Source organism: Cynocephalus volans, chromosome 16 (genome assembly GCF_027409185.1).
Source record: "Cynocephalus volans isolate mCynVol1 chromosome 16, mCynVol1.pri, whole genome shotgun sequence".
Lineage (NCBI taxonomy): Eukaryota > Metazoa > Chordata > Mammalia > Dermoptera > Cynocephalidae > Cynocephalus > Cynocephalus volans.
The window spans coordinates 34,075,114-34,091,073 of NC_084475.1; the positions used below are offsets into that span (position 1 = coordinate 34,075,114).

The 15,960-nt window shown below is 43.8% G+C and overlaps 1 protein-coding gene across 1 annotated transcript in view; it reads left to right on the forward strand.

Moving 5' to 3' along the window:
* The first annotated feature begins 290 nt into the window (after positions 1–290).
* The window catches only part of GNA14 (G protein subunit alpha 14), a 180,087-nt gene continuing 164,417 nt past the window's right edge, over positions 291–15,960 (forward strand). Inside the window, exon 1 of the mRNA XM_063081396.1 lies at positions 291–414. Coding sequence (XP_062937466.1) covers positions 291–414 — 124 coding nt within the window. The remainder of the gene's footprint in view (positions 415–15,960) is intronic.

The following is a 15,960-nucleotide window of genomic DNA, read 5'->3' on the forward strand; positions in this document are numbered from 1 at the left end:
CTTGTCCAGGCAAGGGCCGGCCAGGTCCTTTCCCTCCAGCCCACGCCGCGCCTGCCGCCCGCCCAGGACAGCCCCGGGCCCGGAGATCCCGCTCTGCCCCGGGCACCGACGCCCCGACTGACTGGGGCTGCACCCTCTCGGCTCGCCCTCCTACCCGGAGCCAGTGAGCACCCGGGGTGCACTGGAGCGTCCTCCGCCTCAGCGCTGACCCTCCAGGAGGGACCGAGCCCCAGAGGTCCGGGTCCCCTTCTCTCCCCACACCCCTGAGCCCGTCGGGGGCTGCGCGCGCCATGGCCGGCTGCTGCTGCCTGTCGGCGGAGGAGAAGGAGTCGCAGCGCATCAGCGCCGAGATCGAGCGGCAGCTTCGCCGGGACAAGAAGGACGCGCGCCGCGAGCTCAAGCTGCTGCTGCTGGGTGAGTGGCTGCGCCCGCCCGACGCCCGTGATCCGGGTGGCCGCTGCCGGCCCCTCTGCTCGCCCGGAGCCCGGCGGGTGCCGCGCAGGTGCCTCCTTCTCTCCCCGGGGCTCGCGGATGCCGGCCACTTGGAGCCTTAGGCTCCTGTCCTGTGCGCCTCCGGCTGGGCGACCTTGGAAGGCACCCCTTGCCCCGACCCTAAGACAGGGCTGGGATGTGACCCTTGACCTCTCGTCCGCTCTCCCCCAGCTGTGCCGGTTGACCTCTGTTCCCAGAACCTCGTCCACCCCGCCAGCCCCCCAACTTGGGTGCTGGGGTCGGCGGTAGAAGCTGCGTGGTTCACAGCCTGGGTGCAGCTCTAGCTCTGACCCGCACACTTTCGGTTCTAAAAATTGAGCGCTGGCCACGTGCTGGACGGTGCTAAGATCTTACCGGCGTCACCACCCGGTGATACGTGCTGGTAATACCCATTTTAGAGAATTAAAAATGGAGGCCCGGAAAATTGAGGAACTTCCCCTGAGTGAGAAAAGGCAAACCAGATATCAGGTCAGTAGTGAGAGTGAAGCCCGTGCCCTTAGCCTCTCTTCTGACCGTGACCGCCTCCGCCTGGGTCCTTCTGGTGCCTCCATGGGTCTCTTTGGCGGCCCTTTCTGTTTGCCAAAGACCCCAGCCTCCCTTGCTCCCTTGCGACTCTGCGTGCTCGTTCCGAGGGTTCAGCTTTGTGGCTCCAGCTGCCTCTGCTAGTTCATCAGGCTCTTTTGGTCCCTCTGCAAAAAACTAGGTAGGACACCCACATTCAAAAACAGAAAGAAAACAGCTTAAAGTTTGCCCAATTTGTGCCACAGGGCAAGGATCCCACCTCTTCTGACTTTCTGTAGAACACGTTCAATCCATTCACCCTCTGAGGAATATTTATCTTTTCCTTCTTTCAGACCACGTATCAGCTGTCAATTTTTCATAAATAGCCGCAGGGATTTCAACTTTTTTCTTTGATCCCTTCCAGACAGGAATCCTCTCTTATACCGTCTGCCTGTTTATTCATCTTTAATAAAAGGAGTCACCCTCCCAGAAAGCTTCAAGGAAAGTATAAAATAAAGAGAGCTTTTAATCAGTACAGTTGGCCCTCGGTATCTGCGGGGGATTGGTTCCAGGACCCTGGAGAATAGCAAAATCCACAGATGCTCAAGTCTCTGATATAAAATAATGCAATATTTGCACATAACTTACACAATCCAAACTTGTACTTTAAGTCATCTCTAGATTACTTATAATAAATACAGTGTTAATGTGTGTAAATAGTTATACTGTATTGTCTGAGGAATAATAAGAAATTTTTCTGAATATTTTCCACCCGCGGTTGATTGAATCCTCAGTTGGTTGAATCCATGATGCAGAGGGTCTACTGTACTGCGTGGACTTGGATGAATGCTTACACTCATCTCCTGGCTTACACGGCCTGGTCTGGCCTTCCTCTGGCTGTGCTCCTCCCCACAGGGCTAGCAGTCTTCAGGTACAAGGGCCGGCCAGCCAGAGTCCACGCTGTCCCCTCCACCTCAAGACCCGGAGGGAATTCCCTGTCTGAAGGGCCCCACTTGCTTCTAGAGCCTGAGCTGGAAGGGAGAGCAGACCCGACCCTTGAGGAGTGCCCAAAGGGGAGCTGTTCGGTGGGGCTGTGGAAGAGTTTGGGACATGGGCTGAGGAGGGGTCCACAGATGTGCTGGAGAGGCCCTCCTGGTTAGAGAGGGAGCCTGGGTAGAGAAGGGAAGGAGATCAGTCCATTGGCCAAGGCTGCTCTTCCATGTCTGGCCTAGAACTCCGAGGGCTCTGAGAATTCTAAATGTACTTGGCCTTCCAGGCTGTTATAAAGCTACATTTGTCAAGAGAGGAGGATTACTTGACAGTGTGCTGGCTTGATTACCACCTTAAAGTATTTATCCAGGCCTGTTTTTGTACAGTTGTCCCAGACCCCACAAAAGCTAGGCCTGGGCCTGGCTTTAGGTGCATACCTTTTTGTTTTCTTCCCAAGATCTGGCTAAACCCTATTTCATTCTGGAATATACCAGAGTGTGACAAATACTGACTGTTCATATGAAAAATTACTCAGTAAGCTGAGCCATACTGTATTGATAATGAGCCTATTTGTTTGATGCAAAATGCTTGCATTTACTCTCAAACTAGGGGAGGAATGTTTGTAAGTAAGTTGTTTGCCTTAAAAGTCACATTTAATCCAGGTGACTGGAGTGCCTTCTTCATCTCCCCCAGGTCCTGCCCCGACCCTCTCCCTACCCCCTCGAGGCACTGCCTGACATCCCAGGACTTCCATTTTTATTGTGCCCAGCTGTGACTAGCACGTGTCAGTGACAACTTTTCTGTTAAAAATACAGTTTTCAAACCTCATGGAGCTGCCCAGAACGCCAAGCATGGACTTAAAAAACATTGATTTCTTTCAGTCTTGGGTGAGGCATCGTTCCTTTCTTCTTTTCAAGATAAAGGAAGAGGCAATGACTCACACAGAAGATATGGAAATCAGGAGAGAGAACATGCTGTTTTGTCTGAAGTCACACAGTTTGAGTGAAAATTTCACCCAAGTCTCCATAATGGGTGGATTAGACCATGCATTGCTCAAATGTCTCAGTCAAAATCTCCACTTTGCAAATGGGAGTTCGGAATCCTGTGCGAGCATGGAATGACCTCAAAAGCCACCAATTTGTTCTTAATAAAGCATGCTTTTGCAACAAAACAATCTGAGAATTTTTTTGTAGTGCATTCAGTGGCGCAGTATCCTATTTGTGCTTAGTACAAGCACGGGTCAGTGTCCAGTAGGGAAAGAAAAAAGCGATTAAGATAAAATGTTGTCTGGTTAAGGCTAGTAATTGCAAGACGTCAGCGTGGTGCCTTATCATCAGAAGGACATGGGGAAAATAAAGAGATGGTTGAATTTAGTAGAAAGAAATTCCTTATCGGTTGCTTGGTCAGAAGTAGGACAAAAAGGAGTTCTGATGAGATAACACGGGTGCATAGCGTTCAGTGTAGGAAGAAAGTATGAGGACAATAGCAATTAAATGTGGGAAAATGTGATCTTTTACTGCTTTTGGTGTTAAGTGAGACTTGGTGAAGGGTTACTTGTTAATTGGGTTGAGTGTCGCCAGCAACTCTGATGGCTTAATTTTGGATGCAGACCTCATCTTGGAACTCTCTAGAAGGAAGGAGCATTGGTATTTAACTTAAACGCTGGTTTTTTTTAGCTTTCTAGGGCTGCCACAACAAAATACCACAGACTGGGAGGTTTAAGCAACAGAAATTAATTTTTTCATCTTAATGGTGTGTGGAAGTGTTGATCAAGATCAAGGTGTTGGCAGGTTTGGTTTGTCCTTGGGCCTCTCTCTCTGGCTCAGATGGCTGCTTTCTGGCTGTGACCTCACCTGGCCTTTCTTCTTCCCTGCTGTCTCTTCCTCTTCCTATAGGGACGCCAGTTCTATTGGGTTGAGGCTCCACTCTAAGGGCCTCATTTTACCTTAATTGCGTCTTTAAAGAGCTTATCTCCAGATATAGTTACATTCTGAGGTACTAGTGGTTGGGACTTCAACATATGCATTTTGGTGGGAGGATGTAATTCAGCCCATAACACTGGTGTGGGGGTTAAGAATGTCATTTCTTAGGCCAGACTGCCTGAGTTCAAATCCTGACTCTATGGTTTCTTAGCTGTAGACTGACTTCTCTGGGCTGTATCTAGTAGTGACTGCTCAGTGTCAGCTATTATTGTTTCACATTTGAGTACTGTAAGTTCAGGCACCAAGGAGTTGTCATTTTCTACTTTAGTTGACAGTTGTAGGTTGCATAGCAGTTTGTCTAAATTGCCCTGGTAGTGCTTTATCAGAAAGGTTTTGCTTTGAATTTCCCTTAGTGTTTTTTGAGCCATAAACTGATTTTAAAATCCCTCTTCCTACTCACACCAGAGAGTTGAAAATCTGGGTACCAAAAAGTTATATTGGATTGGTTATAATAAAATCCCATTTTAGAACTAGCTATCATGTTCCTGGGCAGGAGATCCATTAGAAGAAATGGCACCAACAGAGTGAGTTTCTTGGTAGAAAGTGACAGAGTTTTCAGGCACTCCGTAAAGAAGAAAAGGAGTGAAATGGTAAATGTGCCCATGGTCTCTCATCTTAGCTTCGTTCAATCCAACAGACTTTTCCAAAGTGCCAGGCATGGTGCTCAGTGTGCGGAATCATTTCCAAGGGCTGGTTGGAGGAGGCTCGTTCACAGATAACTGTTACGAGGAAGGTAGTCATAAAAGCTTCACAGATAGGAAGAGCTGGTACAGACAGAGGGTGAAGGGGCAGCTCCTGGAGGAGGGGTCATCTGAGTAGGGCCTTGAAATGTGGGGAGGGGAGGGTGCTGACGACTGTCCACATGTGGGGGTTGGGCGCGATATGCACGAACGCTCCCTGCCTACCTAGGGAAATGTCTAGGACAGTAAGCGGTGTCCTCGGGATCAGGGATAATATGAAGGACCCCTTGGGGGCAAGATTTCATTGAGTTTTTTGTGTATTATCTTAGCCATTTATATGAGTATTACATTCACTATAAAATAGATGTTAATATAAAAATGCTAAGATTTTTTGCTGTTCTTAATCATTTTGGTGATCGAATTGTACCAGATTTGTGCAATGAGATCTCATTGAAGCTGGTTCCTGGTCACTGTGACATGCTCCTTTCCCTTTTTTTTTGTTTTTTTCTGAGCACTTCTGTCCTTTTTGGAATGACGAGATGCTCCAGGCTTGTCTTGCAGCCACACTTCCCCAGCCGGGGCATGACATTTCTCCTCGGGGCCCTTGTTACCTTTAGTGGAGAGCTACACCTTTTCTTTCAAGATGTTTAAGCCACTTGAAACAAAGGTATCAAGTCCACTAACTCAAATAAATTGGTGTCTAAGCACCTGAAGAACCAAGTTTCTAAAGCCTGTTGCTAGAGGATGAAATTTTTGAGGTTTTAACAAGTCTTAAGCTGTGAGCAGATATAAAATGGAAAATCTGACAGTGGAGTTTGGTAAAAAGCAATGTGGAAAAAGGTGTTAATTCTGAGAAGTTTTGTTTTTTGTCTTTTTCAAAGATACCTTTTAGTCTGTGTCATCTTTTAATTCCTCTTTTCCTGTGATACCTGAATCACAAGGGAAAAATATTATTATAAAAACTCCCATCTGTGGGGCTGCGGGGAGGGAGGCAGCAATATTGGGGAGGCAGAGAGAAGGGTTCTCAGTGAATGATTGTAGCACAGCTGCTGTGCTACCAAAGACAGAGGTTGAAATTCAAGCAAAGAGGGGCTCTATTGAAAGAATTCTCACCAGGCAACTCATGGAATTAAAAGAAGATTCGAATAATAAAGATGGGAACTAGCAAGTGGCAAGTGCCAGGGCAGCTGGTGATGAGTGGGGGGTACCTTCTCCAGGGGACAGCCATCAGCAGGAATTGACTGCACTCCCTCCCAAGCATGGGAGCCCTATGGGCTGACTTTCACAGTCCAGTGGGAGCCTAAGGCCTGGTGTGGCATCGGGGTGCATTCCTGGATCAATTACTCTAACCGGAGGACATGCATCACAGACATGCCTGTCACCTGAGGGTAGATGGCTGCCACCTGGGGCAGGGATCAGAGGAAGGAAGAGTTCTAGCAGAAATCCAAGGGCTCTAAAGGTGGAAGGGACTGCGAGAGCCTCTGCAGGAGCCTTGACTTTCATTATGAACAATTGGCTCTCTGCTGATGGGTAAATTAACCGCACTGGCCAGAGTTCTTGGTTGCAGAGCATTTAAGCAGAGGGATAATTTATTGAAGGGGAAGCAGGAAACACAAAATTGATGGGAATTGAAGAGCAGGCTCAGTGAAAGGGCAGAATCCACAGGAGTTCTGACATAGCAAACACTGGTATCAGACAAGGCTGCCAAGAACATGGCCAGGGGACTCCACCCCCTGTGATGGTTGCTGCTGCTACTGCTGCTGGACACTCACCCCCTGGCAGCACTGCGAATAAGCTGTGACCATCTCCTGCATCCTGTGTCACTGTTCAAAACCCCAGGTTGTCTGATTGTGTCCAACCCCCAGGGAGCTGGGGAAGAAGCGGTATTGCATAGAGGTCAGGAACACGTTCTTTGGAGCCAGCCTTGCTGGGTTTAAAATCTAGGCTGTTCCACTGATGAATGTACATCAGTATGCATCCTTGAATGTATATTAGTTTTCTCATCTGTTAAACGGGAATAACAAGCCTATGAGGTGGATACTATTATGAGCATTAAATTAAATGAGTCATTATTTTAAAAGTGGTTAGAAAAGTGCTGGCACATAGTCAGTGCTATTTATTTTCAGTTCCTGTTAAATAAAATCCTGCCAGCCTTAAGTTTCCACCATAGGGAAGGGGATGGGCTGCCTCCTACCTTTCTCGGACTTCTTCCTCTGACAGATAAGTGCTCAGTTGCTGGGCGGCCCCAATGACAAAGGTCTTTGGTAAAAATGTGAGACTTTCCAAAAAGAAAGAAAGAAGTAAAGCCTTTTCTAGATGGATTAGTAAATGCAAACTCAAAGAAGAATCTAAATATAAGTTTTCAGACAACGGAAGCTCACAAAGAGAAAAAATCAGATGTCTTTAAATATTAAGGCATATTTAGCATCATTTTTTAGATTTTTTTTTAATCATACCTTTGTCCTATAGGGATATGAACACTGTACAATGCATCCTATTATCCCAGGAACGGCCACAACCCATCCGCCAGCATTGTCTCTGGTGCTAAAACATTTCCCAAATCTCATGACTTTTTCCCATTTCTGAAGCTGCCATTTTAGGCTGGGCCGTCCCTGTCCTCCTGTATTACTGCAGTGTCCTCCTGATTTCCCGCTATCCACATTTGCCCTTCTTTAGTCCATTTTAAAACTTAGATCCTATCATTACCTTGCTTAAATTCAGTGCCTTACGCCTACACGTGGAATAAGTCCCGAGCGCCTGCCTACCTCTCCCAATGCCCGCAATACCATCCTTGGCCCGGTTCACTGTGCGGAGCCACGCTCACCTTCTCTCTGTTCTTTGACCACAATCACCTTTTTCTTACCTCTGAGTCTTCAGGCTTGCTCTCTCTGCTGCCTGCAGCATTCTTTTCTACCCCCCACTCCCACTCGAAGTATATGGCTGTTTCTTCCTTATCTTCCTTCCCATCTCAGCTCAAAAGTTCATCTCTCTAAGGCCTTTGCCTGTATCAAGTCGTCCTTGCACCGTCTACTCCTAGTTGCTTGATTCTCTTACCCGGTTTTGTGTCTTCATGGCCTTCAACTTGGAATTGAACTGGAATTCTCATTTGATTACTTGCTGGTTTGTCCACCCCTCCCCAGACTGCAAGCTCCATGAGAGCCGGGCTGTGCCTGTCTCGTTTCTGTAACCTGCTGGCGCCTGAACCAATACTGTGCCTGGCACAATATTTTAATAATTACTGCATGGTGCATCGTGAGATGGTAAGCCAGAATCATATCTGACCAACCAGAAATGATATAGGCCGGTTGACTGTAAAATACCAAATATTTTTCAATGAATTATACCCATGTTACAGGTAGAAAAAGCAAGTGCTTATGGTTGTTCACAGTCCTGGTGTTCCTTAGTTAGTTATAAAACTAGACCAGATTTTTAATATATGGGTCTTAGTTTTGGTGGGGTTTTTTTTTTCTGAATAAAAATGCATATCAAAAGAGAGAGTAGAAATAGAAGTTTTCTAGAATATGAACACAGAAAAGCAGCACTGCCTGTGTGGTATGCATCCTCCTTGCACTGTCAGCGCTCATCACAATAACATCAAAACAGTCTAAGCAAGAGATGGATGAATAAGTTAAGCATACTTTTTAATTTAAGAAAATTACTTATGAGATTGCTGATAGGATATGGGAATTCATTCCATAAGTGGTTTGAAATTTGCAAACTATAAATTTTCTCTACAATTAATGGATGAGGTCGACATCCCCTTAATTACTGGCAACCGTAGGATTCAGGGACTAGAGCAGGATCTCTCTGTTACCCTCTTGTCTCTCAGCACATGCCTCTTACGCTTAAAGAGTCCATTACGAAGAGGGTCAAGGTGAAAGAGACAGCAGTATTCCCAGCATTGTGGGACAAAAAAGGAAGTTAACAGCAAAGAACAGTGAAAAGTGATAAGACCAGAAAGTTGAAATTTGACTAGTTCATGACCCAGTTCCTCTTACTGGGAACTTTTTTCCCTGAAGAAGTCGATACTGGACATCAGCAGTAAACATGAGCATCTAAACATCAGCAGCAAACATGTGCTGAGTCTGTAGCCTCCCCCATGTCCACGAAGTAGTTCCTGTCGTCTGGGCTCAGGCCAGTGGCCTACCGTTGCGGGGTCATGATGGAACTACCCGTGGACTTCCCAGAAGGGCGTGTGCGTAGGTTGGTCTCTGCTGGTGGCCCTTCTCAGAGAATTTGATGTGCAGCCAAGGTGCAGAATTATGAGATAAGCAGTGCGTTTAAGCTCAGGATGCCTTTTTTGGGGGGGGGGCGTGGAGGCTGAGTACTGGGTACATGATTATGAGCAAGACATTCCCTCTTAACCTCAGAGTCTTCACCTGTAAAATGAAAGGTATGGGCTGGATGACCTCTGAGGTCTTTCCAGTTCTGTCATCAGATGTTTTATATTAGTAGTTCTTAAAGTGTGTTCCCACCAGCAACAGCTCCTGGGACGTTGTTAGAAATAAATGCAAACTCTCAGTCCTCATCGGGGCTCTCTGAATCAAAAATTCTGAAATGGACCCAGAAATCTATATTTTAATAAGCCCTCCAGGTGATTCTGAGGGCTTATTAAAATACAAGTTTTATAGCAATGGCCGGGAGCTTAGGGGCTGGCCAGGCTCTGATTGTCCCTCTTGGCTCTAAGGCCAACATTTCAGCAGACATCCAGGAGGCACCTGGGACTGACCTGCCTAAGGGTGAAACGGAGGAAGCCTAGGCCTGTGAACCAAACTGACTCCATTCTTCTTGCAGAGGATACTTTGTTACTTTTCCACTCCTCAGATGAGACACTTTATCAGGGCACATGATTATCCCATGGCCTGCCCTGATAAAGTAAACTGAGATAAGAGGGGAACAGATATTCACGAAGTTGCAAATCCCCTCTCCAAGGCTTGTTTACTGTAATTGCAAAAATTAAGTTACACATTAACCTTAAGACCCCTTTAGGAATTCCCACATGTGCACAAAGCTTCAAGGAGACTACAGTGACCCTCCTGGGGTGACAATGATGAACACCACCTCCATCTTGGACCTACTGAGCATGTGCCCATGACGCAACCATGAAGAGCAGAATGTACTGGCCTGTACCCCTTAACTCCTTTCCCTATGAAAGTCCCTGAACAGCTCCCCTCAGGGTGTTGGCTTTACTGTCTACTCCCGTTATGCATAAGTCTATCCCTTCTTTTAACAAAGCATTGCTTTCTTTACTGCTGGGTACATTGCTCATTTCTACGAGCCAAGAGCCTAATTTGGTACAAGCCAGGAGGTAAGAGGACTCCGGATGCCAGGAATGGCCCCGGGATTTTCCCATGCAGGGGACTCTGGATGCTGGGAATAGCTCTGGGATTTTCCCATGTAGCACATGTCTGCACCAGCAGAAAATTGGAAAGCCTTGGGTACCAGAGGAGACCCCAGCTGCAAGGGACAAATGGCCGCTGGGATGATTTTGCTCTCCTGTCTCTGCTGCTGGTACGCCTCTCCTGGAGCCCCTGGCCTACATTCTGATAAAACAATGCTTTGTTCTCTTTTACTCTCCCTTTTTCTTTCCCTTTTCTTCCTCTTTAAAGTGACTGCCGGACAACTACAGCTTAAACTCCTCTCAATCTGAGAAGTTGCTCCCCCTGGCTGGCAGCGGCTTGCCCTGATGGGTGACCAGCAGAGGTGGGAAGGCCAGTCCTGCACCGTGAAGACCTTGCTTGAGCAGGTTCCCCTGACGGGGGATTCACAAGAGTGGTGGGGATTCAGTCCCACGTCGTGCAGTGACTGGAAGTCCAGAAGCCACTAAAATTCTCTTTACCTTTTTCTCTGATTTTCTGAGCCTTCTCCTGCTGTTTGGTTGGATTGCATACACTGCTGTAGAGGTGCAGCCTGGAGGGCTCCTGGCTGTGCTTTGTTTCTCTGATTTAAATCCAGTCAGTACTTTTCTTCTTTGTGCCGACAACAGTGGGAAGAACTGTTTTCATCAATTACTGTCTAGGTTGGCCCCACCGATTGGCACTAGGGTAATGTGGACCCCACTGTTCCTCTTTTCTCTTTGTTTGCTTGTTTAGACATTTAGTTGAGTACCGGCTATCTGAATAAACCTTCCAATCCTTGCACCAGATTTTGCACTTTTGAGTCATTTGTTTAGTGTGAGAGGGCAAGCCGAGCCTGGTCTGTCCGTAACAGGGGTGCTCTGTTTCTTGAAGTTGAAGCAATCTCTCCCTCATCAGCTTGATGGAGGGCCTTCAGAGTGTGAACTGGGTAATTTGCAGGGGTCCTTTAGTATTTGTCCCAGGTACCAGGCTGGTACACAAAGAGGAAGAGCAAGTACAGAGGAAGAGCATTTTACCTTGTCAAGAGTCATTATGAAAAGTAACAAGCTCACATTTGCATGGACCCTTGCACTTGGATGTCCTACTCAAAAAGTTGTGCTCCTATTAACGGCAATGACTTTATGGCTAATAACCGTTAACTGGTTATCTTTCCATCATGAACTTAGTGGTGCTAAGGAAGCATATCTAGTAAAAGCCACCATATATCAATTGTCTTGTTGAAAATTCACCCTCCATGGAACATTGGCTGGTATTTCCATCCAAAGGGTAATATTCTTGTTTGTCAAGTTTCCTTTTTTTAATTAAGTGACTGATAAATTCCCATATTTTTTATTTTTTTAATGAATGAGAGGAAAAGGTAAAATTTGTTTTTTATTGTTTTGCCTGAAAGGCGTCTTCTGTGTTAATGGTCAATTGTCAATTATCATCAGATGCATTATTCATGCCGCTGTTCTATAAAATCTGCCACGAACAAGACCTTCCTTTTTGAGTAACTCATCCCCAAGATTTTAGTCTCTGTTGCTCAGCTATTGTGTAATTGGGAAATATAAGCCAGTAATATTACAAACCAAAATGAAATAAATGAAGGTGATAAATCATTTGCAGAATCATCATCTAATCTACATCAGCATCATATAATCTAAGGCATAGCTGTCTCAGTCAATGCCACTCAAAATGCAGCCATGGACTCATGCTGGTCTGTGCATGGAAGACCAGTATGGAAATTGAGAATAAGCATTTAGAAACTTTTATAGCAAATTAACATTGCTGTGGCCTCAAAGAGTATTTTTATTGTTTTTCATAAAAGTATCAGTCTTCAGTTGAAGGGAATATTTTAAAAACTTGTCCCTTATCATAAAAGAGTTTGAGAAACACAAGTGCAAACCTTCATTTTCCGAATGGAATGCAGAAGGTCCAGAGGAGTGCAGAAGTAGCAGGTGGTCAGTAGCTAAGTGGCAGTAGTGCCAAGACTAGAAGTCCAGTCTCTTAGTTGCCAGCTATTCTTTCATTAACTCAGACTCTTCATGTTGAATTTCTTTGTTTCTAAGGTGACATTGATTATAAGTCATGTCATTGATTTGAAAACAGCTTTTCAGGAAAGCAAACACTACCATAGTCAATATACAAATTAATGCAAAGGTATCTCAACCTCAAAACTGTTAATTTGTATGGACATAAGTCTTGGAATCAAAGATATAGTTTACTTTTCCTAACCAGATGGTACAAATTTAAGACAAGGCAAAACTGCTCTAGTTTTTGACATAGTATTTGATTTCATGAAATCAATTTAAGTGCTAAAATTAAATTAAAGAAGAAACCTCTATGTATGACCATCAGCCCTCTGGGTTCCATTTCATGGGTCTTGTCATATGGAACCTTGAAAAGAGTTGCTTCCTGGATTAGTGGGCTGTCATATATAAAGAAAATTTGAAAGTAAGAGCAACTGAATGTGTGGGAGCTGTAGTATGTGTTATCATTTTCTCCAGTGTCTCAATAACTGCAGATGAGCTACATTCAGGCAACAGATGAGTCCAGGAAGAGTTTCACATGAGACCTTGAACTTCAGGAGGGCTTTGATCACCACTGATCCCACAGTGCTGAGCATAGAGCGTAGCTCAAATACTGGTTGACTCGTGTGTCTCTTTCTCTCTACAGAGGTTCACATGAAATACCAGCAGAGTAGTATGGACTGAGGTTAATACTCACTATACCTCAAACGTGGTGACGAATAAATGATCTGCACTTGGTATTATCCTCTCTGTTCTGCAGATGAGGAAACTGAGGCCATGAATCAAGGTTCATTGGACAGGGTAGAGCAAGGGTTTGAACCTACAGCCCTGGTTCTTAATCACAGTCTTGCTGCTGTTTTCCAGAGCCAAAGATGTCACCAAATCCACTGCCAGGGCAATCTCTACCGTGCCACTTCTCGCCTTCCTCCATCCTCAGCAACCTTCTACTCCCCTGTCCATTCTACTCCCCTGTCGCTTGTGAGGATTACTTCATCACCTGCCACTCCCTGGCCCTGGATTCATACTTCACGCTGCAGCTAGGGTGAACTTTGCAGAATGTGATTTGGATTGTTGTTCTTCTGCTCAAAAACTTTCTATGTCCTTGCATTGTCCTTTGGGGCAAATCTAAACTCTGGGCATGGCCTGTGAGGTCCTCTGTCTGTCCCCTGCTGACCTGTTTGCCACTATTCCCCATGATTACTCAGTTCCAGACACAGGACCTTCTTTTAGGACCTTTGTTGGGCCAAACTCTTCCTTCTTAGGCCTCTGCATGTGCCAGTCCATCTGCCTACAACACTCTTAAGGTCTTCTAGATAACTGCTCTGCATTCTCAGAATGCATCTTAAATATCCATTCCTCCTGGAAGCCTTTGTTGACTCCCAATCCAAACTGCATGCCCCAGAATATTCCCTCATAGCACTTTCTACATTTCTTTCTTTAAAAAAGCATGTATCCTAGTTAGAAATTCTACCATCTGTCTTCCTTGCCAGACTTTAAATTTTATGAGTGTAGGGACTGTTATAACCAGTGAATCCTCAGCATCCTGTCTGGTGCCTGGGTGTTCCATAAACATTTACTAAATGGACAAATATATTGCCATTTAGTATCAATATTATTGCACAAAAGAAAGGATATTTTAACTTCCAAAAGTAGAAAGGGCTTAATAGAAGATAACATTCTACATTGAATAAACATAAATTTATGACTAACACACTATTTGTCCTTTTTAAAATTTCACTTTTGGATTAATTACATACTGACATTGGATCGTGAGCTGATATTCTGGAGCCAGTGATTTCTTGTATACATTTGTCTTATTTGTTTCCTAAGCTTTCAGATCTTCTTCATGCACAAATGTGAGTAGACACTCTCAACATTTTTATTTACTTTTGTTTTTTACATAAAAAGTGGCAATTGTGACAGAGAATGCTAGCAGTCTTCTAAATATCTGTTCTCTTCTTCTGTAATACTAGATGTTGTATCTGGGCACACAGACACCCAGCTAAAGATTGTATTTCTCTGCCTCTCTTACTGCTATGTGTGGCCATGTGACTAAGTTATAGCCTGTGGGTTGTAAACTGATGTGATATAGGCAATTTCTGAGTTGTGACCTTAAAAGGAAAGAGCCTTTCTTCCCTTCTAGAGGAAGTGCTGACTTGGTTTTACCATGAGCTGGAAGTGGGGTATTGAAGGTGAAAAAGCAATATGATAGAAAAGGCCTGTGGTTCTTTACCATGGAGCTGCCATATCAGCCCTGAACTATGAACAATTGGACCTGTTTTCAATAGCAGCTAACCTGGTATCCTAACTAATAAAATATTACACACTCTATTTTGCACTTAGCTTTTGACACTCAACAGTATGTATCTGGGTGTGCTTTCCAAATCATATGCACTTCTAAGGCAGAACTAAGGCAGAAAAATCAGAGTCTAATGTAGGGGGAAGAGGATATACGATGATATTCTGGGGTAGGTGGTGGCCAGTGCTGTGTTGGCGTCTCACGTTCTCCCCCATCATCAATATTATAGTGATTTATGACATACTCGCTGTTTTTCTGCAAGTGAGTTTTCAATTATTTGATAGGGGCTTTCTGTGAACAAAGAAACATTTATAGCTGTTTATTTTAATTGACAGCAAATTTATTAAAGCTGAAAAATGTAAAAGCCTAGTTTGGCTAAGCCTTTAATGTTAATTTTAATTTTTTGTAAATCTAGTAATTTTTGTATAAAAATATTAAGTGGATTTCACTTAATTCTTTGATTAGTTTTTGATTTACTACTAAGTTAACACCACTTATTAATTAAGCAAATTAAGTTATTAAATTTCCTTTAAACATTTTAAAACGTATTTACACATTTTAAAAACCTGAGTATCTGCAAATATTTCAAACTTCAAGAAAAGCTGGCAAGCAAAAGCTAAGCATTTAAATGACTCTGGTAGTTCTCATTAAACCTAAAGTTATAGAATAAATAAATCTTACTCTCTTAAACATTCAAATACTGTTCCTAAATGTAATTAAGTCAAATAATCACATTTATGCTGTTAATTCTTATAAATTAATCACAACTCTGATAGATTATTTAATATCAGATTCAAATAACTTAAATAAGGACAGTGTCAAAAAAAACCTCAATGCTAGCTCATGTTTACTGTACTTATTTTTAAATTTAAGTAAAAAGTATTATTACTACATGTTTGGTTTACTTCTTATTCCTTTGACTATAGGCCTTGCTAAATTCAACTAAAGCAGGAAAAGATTTATAATCTTGGCCCAAGAGTTAGGACGGTTCTTCAAGCTCATATGTTTTCTTGCAACCAAAATCACCATTTTTTCCTTTATTCCAATTTTTTACCATATTTTTAAATTAAAAAACCTTTAATCACCTAATTTAATGATTGGCATCTGTACCCACACCCACCTGCAATAGCAACTAGTTTCTTCACTCCGTAATTTCTGTTGAAGACGTTCTACACATTCTAAGTTATTTTAGCTGTCTCATGACCAACACCTCTAATTCTTTTGCTGTCGCTTAACTTCAAAGTAAAGCAGAAAAAAATTAGATCTCAGATTCAAGAGATGAGAGATATGAGTTTTTTTCCTTAACGTTTATCTGTATTCTGCTTTGAACACCCTGTGTTTGACCACATCTTATCAGTCTAATATTGTTTACGTGTATTTCTTCCCTTCCAATGGAAATATTAAGCCATTTATGAATGAATTAAAGAACAAGATGAAATAGAGTGAATGAAATATAAAGCCCTAATCACAAACCATAAGCCTAGCAAAAACTCCACTAGCTGGCAGCTTTCAAAGCAAGTATTTGGGTTTAAATGCTTCTTCCTTGTTCTAAATGTCTAAAAGTTGACTGACATCACCCCTTTTAATATCTTCTCTCTGCCTTTTATTTGTCGATGTAGAATTGCAGATGGTCTATAGGTAGCTCATGTG